This window comes from Hibiscus syriacus, unplaced genomic scaffold (assembly GCF_006381635.1).
Source record: "Hibiscus syriacus cultivar Baekdansim isolate YM2019G1 unplaced genomic scaffold, ASM638163v2 tig00110301_pilon, whole genome shotgun sequence".
Taxonomy (NCBI): domain Eukaryota; kingdom Viridiplantae; phylum Streptophyta; class Magnoliopsida; order Malvales; family Malvaceae; genus Hibiscus; species Hibiscus syriacus.
The window spans coordinates 43,638-51,354 of record NW_024062670.1 but is presented as its reverse complement, the minus strand read 5'-3'; the positions used below and the strand labels follow the sequence as shown (position 1 = coordinate 51,354).

General features: G+C 33.3%; 1 protein-coding gene across 1 annotated transcript; it reads left to right on the top strand.

Annotated features, from left to right (window-relative positions):
- Window positions 1–3,043: 3,043 nt before the first annotated feature.
- Window positions 3,044–4,343, top strand: LOC120116662 (xyloglucan endotransglucosylase/hydrolase protein 31-like). Its single transcript, XM_039137083.1, has 4 exons — window positions 3,044–3,328; window positions 3,460–3,560; window positions 3,653–3,870; window positions 3,974–4,343. The coding sequence occupies exons 1-4, from the start codon at window positions 3,088–3,090 to the stop codon at window positions 4,332–4,334; spliced, it is 921 nt and encodes a 306-aa protein (XP_038993014.1). The 5' UTR covers window positions 3,044–3,087; the 3' UTR covers window positions 4,335–4,343.
- The last annotated feature ends 3,374 nt before the right edge of the window (window positions 4,344–7,717 follow it).

Sequence of the window (7,717 nt, the reverse complement as noted above, 5' to 3'; positions counted from 1 at the left end):
TAAGGACGTGCTACTTAGACATTCTCTCGAACACTAAGTAATCTCTTAAGGAATGGCTACTCTCGTAGCTCCTACAACCTTAAGGCGCTAAGCTTCATAAACAAAACATAATATAACATAGAAAAACAATCATTCATTAAAGCAAAACTTAAATATCCAAAATAAACTCGCACCAAATAGGATTAGTTCATGGTGGGGTTCGAAATAAGCAAGCACAAAGCAAGTTAATTCGTTCCTTACAACCCAAATAATAATTAACGAAAGCAAAGAGAAAAGGGAAGGAGGAAAAGCTTTTGACGTGCACTGTCGGAGCTTCTCTCGGCCACCACGAACAGTCCCAGCGATCTAGCTCTTCTCGGACGCCTAGTTCGCCACTCCCTCTAGCTTGTCAGCGGAGGAATGTCACGGCAAAAACGATTGACGGAAAAAAAGAGATATTTTTCTCTGAATTTTTAGGCTCTTGGTGGCTGTCTAAAAATCTCCCAGTCTCCTCAAAAAGTTAGGCTTCATCTCCTATTTATAGGGGAGAATGAACCTAGAGTTTTGTGTTAAAATTACCCTAGCACCCTAAAGTTCATTCCTTTTATGTGAGAGTTGGTGCAAAGATGGTAACTGACCTCTCCTTTAATGCTGATTGCAGAAAGCACTTTTTATGCCATAACAGCTGGCTCTTACTAAAAATATTTTCTTTAACTTTTTTTTTTGCCTAGAAATGTCGTCCGAGATATCGCAGCAATCGTATTTTGCTCAGTAGTCTCATCATGTCATGACAATTCCCTTTTGCTAATCTTTGCTCCCAAATCCTGCACATCATTAAACAAAACACCTTCCCCATAACGCAACACTGATTACAAAATAAAATGTCGCGGCAAACAAAATTTCACCACACGCAACTATATGCTCCTAAATGCATCTATATGATCCTGTATGAGCTCTTAGACAGTCAATAACTTAAGTGAAAAGGTCCCAAATATGACCTTTTTACAGAGTTATCATTAGGCTAGGCTTATTGTTCTTGTAAAATCTTTACCTGCAGCTATAAAACAGTGTATACGGTTTACTTGGTTGAATAAGAAATATCCAATATTCATTGAGTTCAGACCTAGTATTCTAACAATCTAGCATGCTAGTCTATGGATAGTCATGATAATCTTATGTCTCACACCAACTCTAAGAACTATTATAAAACCTCTCGATCAAGTCTAAAAGAAGGGAGAAAACTTAAATAAAATCACTACACCCTCCCTAACTTTTAAGAATCCAGCATAATTGGTTTTATCCAGTTGCTCCCTAACTTAAATCTTTTTTAAGATGATCTCTCTACTATCTTATCATCAAGATAAAGAATATTGACCTCGACCGATAACATATTTTCACCGATTGTGTTTATTTGCTTAAATAAAAAAATGAATTGTCTGTAGTCATTGTAATCTATTTATTTCCATTAAAAATAAGACCCGCAAAGAACATTGCTTGTTTATCTATTTGCATTTTTATTCTTCCAATCTTAACTCAATCTATACTATTACTCTTAGTTTTTAATTTATAATAATTTTGTAGTCTTATCTTACAACACTTAAGAAGTTACGTGGTATTATTAAACTTTCATGTCAAATAATTGAGCTAAAAACTACCAATTTGATAATTTATGTGCAATTTATTAATAAAAAATATTTGAAGTCATGTGTTTGAATTTCAGGCAATAGTTTTTAGTTATTTAAATATTTATTTACACCTTAATGATATTGATACTCTTAAAATGGTATTTGTTATCTAAAAATGAGATTATTTTGATATATTTTGGTGTGAGTTGACATCACAAGTAATATATATATATATATACACACTAAAAGTATAAAAGAGTATTTCAAAATAAAAAGTATATATTTGTAAAAATTACTACAACTTATTTTAGATGTATAAATATTTTATTTAAATATTTGTATAAATATAAAAAAAGCTAATACTCTTGAAATAATACTTGTTGTCTTTAATAACTAAAATTATTTGATTTTTAATTATATTTATATTGAATTAACTTTTTAATAGTTTGGGGTGATTATAAAGTAAATTTGTTCATAATCTTTTTAAATCATTGATCATATACACACATAATACATACACAACTGGTTAAACTCAAGACCTCAAGAAACAATAATACTCTTTTTAACTATATATTCACTAGATGAGTTCATTTATATTGGATTAATTTGTAGCATTGATTTAATTAAAATTTAATAAATAGTATGGATTAAATCGCTTTCCCTACTGATAATAGTTTGTGTCGGTATGATTATTTTAGTGCAAAATATGAGATGACTTTTTGATGAACCGATATGTGGTAGAGAAATAAGAGGCGCTAGTCAATCGTCTTGCCAATGTAAAGTTCAAGCGAAGATTATTTGAAGTATTAGCCAATGGGAGTTGGATGAAAACATCATCGGTAATTAAAGCAGCATATTTTATCCTTAGAAGCTCATAAGATCAACATTATTTCTCGTATTTATCATCAATTTTTCCATCTTTTTCGCCATGTATAACTGCTGCATCTAGCTATCAACCGACTTGTCACCATACCTGCGTGGTGGGACACTTGGGTCCAGAGTTTTAAATAACGTTCGCCGTCACGTTTTCGATCGCGTCGCGTTTATGACAGTTACGGATATAACGGATGTTATTGCGGTCATTGTAGATATCGCGATCGTGATTTTTTTTCAATGGAGCTGATTTTTTAAATAAAAAAAACTTGTTTTTTAAAAAAATATAAAATAACGGAATAATAGCGGAATAGGAGTTCGTTATTGCAACGATTGGCCGCGATCCGTTAAATTGCGGCCGCAATCTGCCGCTATTGGTGTGATCCCGCTTCATACCGTTATTTTCCGCAATAGCAGTTTCGAACACCGTTACAACCGCGATATAACGGTTACGATACCACTATTCAACCGTTATTTGAAACCTTCAGACTCTTTATTTATACCAACCTCATACCCACATTCTCCCATACACAAACCTAATTTCGAAACCTTCGAGTTCAGGTCTCAATCTGCATTTTAATCATATACTCCTTTTTGTTTCATTGCTGGTATGGCCTGGTATTCTGTGCCTTCCCTTTTCTGTCTCCCTATTATGGCTCCAATTTTCTATCTGTTCCTTGCTTTTTCCATGATTACCTCAAGCAATGCTCAGGTTCCACCTTCCCCTGGGTACTCTCCAAGCTCCAGGGTTAGTTCTGTAACCTTTAACCAAGGGTTTAGAAATCTTTGGGGTCCTCAGCATCAGAGACTGGACCAGGGTTCACTAACAATCTGGCTAGATAAAAGCTCAGGTTTTTGCACTAGCCACATCCCTTTGTTTCTTCTTCTATTTATTTTGCATCCTGATGTTCTTCGCCTGGTCTTGGAGATGATTATTCTATAGAATTATGTGCTTATTCCTTTGCTTTCATGGTGAAAACAGGGAGTGGTTTCAGGTCACTGCAGCCGTATCAGTCTGGTTACTTTGGTGCTGCCATGAAGCTCCAACCCGGTTATACAGCAGGAGTCATTACATCCTTCTATGTAAGAGTAATGTTAACAGACACAAAATTGCTTACCTAAAAATTCCTAAGCTAATTAATTTTGATGTTCTGTAAAATTTGACATATCGGCAGCTTTCAAACAATGAAGATCATCCGGGAAACCATGATGAAATTGATATCGAGTTCCTTGGAACAACACCAGATGAGCCCTACACACTGCAGACTAATGTGTATATCAGAGGAAGTGGGGATGGAAATTTAATTGGGAGGGAAATGAGGTTTCACCTATGGTTTGATCCTACACAAGACTACCATAATTATGTAATTCTGTGGACCCTTAGTGAGATCATGTACGTATATACCTATGTTACTGCTGCATGCGCATTATGGATGTAATTCTTGTGAAATTTATTAATTTCTACAATTATATATGTTTTATGATTCAATCAACAGATTTTTGGTAGATGATGTGCCTATTAGGCGGTACACAAAGAAGACCGACGCCACGTTTCCCACTAGACCTATGTGGTTGTATGGATCAATATGGGATGCATCGTCTTGGGCCACCGAGAATGGAAGATACAAGGCTGATTATAGCTACCAACCCTTTGTTGGTAGGTATACAAACTTCAAACTAGGTGGTTGCACCACCAACGGCCCAGCCTCTTGCCGCCCACCGTCTGCCTCTCCCTCTGGCTCAGGAAGCCTTAGTCAACAACAAGTGATGGCCATGAATTGGGTGCAAAGGAACTACTTGGTTTATGACTATTGCCATGACCCTAAGAGGGATCATACTCAGACGCCTGAGTGCTAAATAAGACTGCGATTGATTGTTTATTGTGGGGGTTTTGAGATGAGGCTGCTTCCGAAGCCTTCTAAGATTTTCTTGGCTGCTTGTGTTATTAATTTGTATAGTATTGTTTGCTTGACTCTATGAATTTGTATTATAGTTTGCTACTATTAATTGAAAGTGATGGTTTTTCGATTAACTAATACATACCCTAGCTTTTATGAGTGTATATCGAGCGAGTCGATCGTGAGTTGGATAATATTCGATTTGTGCTCGTTAAAAGGTTTTGTTGTTCAACTCGACTCATTAAGTTCATTAAAATTTTGCTCGACTTATGCTCGTTAAAAAAAATTGTTGCTCGTTAAGCTCACCGGAATTTTTGGATAATTAGGGTTTAATTTTTGGGAGAAGTAAAATAATAATTAATAATTTAGTATTTTTTTATTGTTTATTAGAAAATTAAAAAAAATTTATTTTTATTATCTAAATGTAATAATTTTTTAAGATGACTATTAAAAAATTATAAAATAAAATTAAGGAGCTATTAGTGAGCTTATCGAGACGAGTTAGACTTTACTTAATCCAATTCGTTAAAGTTTCAAATCGAGTTTAAATTCGAATCAAATTTATCCATATCAAACTTTGACTAAATTTTGATGAATCGATTTTGAGCTGCTCTTACTAGGCTCGCTTCTGAAAATTAAGTAATTTATTGTAGTGGTCATTAGTACTGCTTGTTGATTTTTGAGTGAGTATATTTGTAGTGCTGTTTTAGCATTAGAAAAGAAATACGCCGACGTCTTCTGATTTATTTGAATGGACTTAAAAGGCCCAATTACCGTTTCAAGACTAACAAACTACACCTATTCATCTCATATTACCAACTTAAATGTTAAGCCTATCAACTGCTCTTTTCTTTCATAAGCATGCCATTATGATTAAATGAAGTGTAAATCGATTTAATATCATATCATTTTTTAATTAAAAATTCATTCATTATAAAATATTAATTACATAATAATTTAAATTTAATTCCTTCTAAATAATTGATATAATCGAGTATCGTTATTAAAAATAATCAAATTACTATAAGAATAACTTTCTAATATAAGAAATTCCCTCGAAATAAGATTAATTTAATGAGATGATGAGCCATTTTATTAACATCACATCAAATTAAAAAACACAATGATGTAAAAAAATAATTGAAGATCTATAAACTTAAAAATTAACAATAAAATTAAACCTAGAAGAGAAAACATAAAAAAAAATATTAAAGCAACTTGCATAAGGCAAAATAAAAATTTACATGGGACTAAATAAAAACTCCCATTACTTTTGTAGGAAGTGAAAGGTTTATTAAACAAATAAAAATAAATCATAGATTTACGTAGTTTATGATTCATATATTTATGAATTAGTTATAAAAAATATTGATAATTAATGATTGAATAATTTATCAGCGTTAGTTAAATCGATTTAAATTATAGGTGAACATGAATAAAACATATTTAAATAAATAAATAAAGGGGAAAGAAAGAAAATTGGAAAAGGGTTTGATATGGTGGGGTCGATGGTAGTATAAAACATCGACGAAGACAATTAATTAAAATTTTATCAAATATTTGAGAGAAAAAAATTGATAATATATTATCATTACATTAAATTAAATTAAATTAATATTTTAGATATTGATTTGTATGGACAATAAAACACGATATTTGTAAGAAAGAAAGGAACTTTTGAAATTTTTATTAAAAAATCAGGGGTGTTTTATTAGACAAAGAAACGACATACATAGTTTTAAAATAAAAGACAGGCAACAAAACAATAAAAAAAAAACCCAAAAGGGACCTGTAGAGAACAAATACAGGTAACGCAACCGATAGCTTCTATCTTGCATGAGGGACTAAACGATGAAGGACCATGATAGAAGAAAAAATGGAGATGCACACAACAGCAATGAAGAAGTGAATCCCAAAACAAGATGATCCAGTAAGTCTACGGTGGATCAAGAAACCGCCTGTCATCAGCAGTTATAAGTCGAACAGCAATCGAAACATCTTCTACCCAAAAATAGTCAGTTGAGTGATTAAATCCTTTCGTCGTCGTTGCATGCACTGCCCTATTATACAGCTCGTGGCACAAAATCGAAAGGAACAAAGAGTGAAGGTCCTCGCCAATGTCTGGATATCACGGGAGATTGGTCCTATCTCTGAAAAGTCCAAATCCTTCTAATTCAATTTGTTAATTAGAGTTTTGGAATCACTTTCAGCTACCACCAGATGGAGTTTGATTTCACTCGCAAATTCCAACCCCTGGAGTAAAGCTCTAACTTATGAGGCAAAAGCCGTATGCACTTGGTTATTGATTTTGTGGCAGGATCCAATGATATGACCTTTAGCATCTCTTATCACAACGCCTGAAGTAGATGGACATTTTTGACGATTTAAATCCTGCATCAGCATTAACCTTAAAGACCAGAGGTGTTGGACGGGTCCATCGTTCTGTCTCAATAGTGGATGGAATGCTGCTTCCTCAGGTCTTTGTGAAACTCCTTCATGTATCAACCTATTCGAGAAAACCATAGAGAACACAGAGTATTAATAATCATGCTATGTTTGTCTAAGGTTGTATGTTTGAAAAGCCATAGTAGCCAATCATCAAAACACAATTGATTAGCAGCATTGAGCCATACTAAACCCAAATTGTTCCAAACCGAGCAAGACACCGATTGCATGTAGCACATCTTCATTATGTGTTCGACACTGAGAATAGTTAGGATCCTAGACCACACGCTTAATTTGAAAAACGATGAAAGAATGGTTATGGTGTTGAACATAATTAACTTAGATAAGGATATCAGTTCGATACATGTCAATGGTTTTGTGAAATAGAAAACAAATTAAAGAATCAGGGTTTTGCATATATATGCTTTGGGCATTAATAAAAATTGCAATCGACCTTGTTTTACAACTATACCACATAATCGAAAATAATGTATAGTTTTGGTCGGATAGTTCCATGCATGTGGCTGTAGGAAACTAAACATGTCATTTGAAGCTGAATACAACATAATGGTGGATTCAAAAATATTTTTGAAGGTGGATATAAATATGTTAATAATATATAATTTTTTGAATAGGATAAGTACAAATAAATGGTATAGTAAAATAAAAAATTAATCAAAGAAAATTCAAATTTCAAGATCTACAATACCCATCGTCAACCAGTTGTAGACCTCACTGCCGGTCATGCATGATTGCTGGTGGAGGAGATAATCAATATTGGAATTTCTATATTTTATTTTATGTTAACAAATGGTTAATCACTTATTGTTGAGATTTGCGGAAGCTCGAATCGATCAACCGAAAAAGTTGCAAGGGGAAAACTGGTAAAAAAAATTG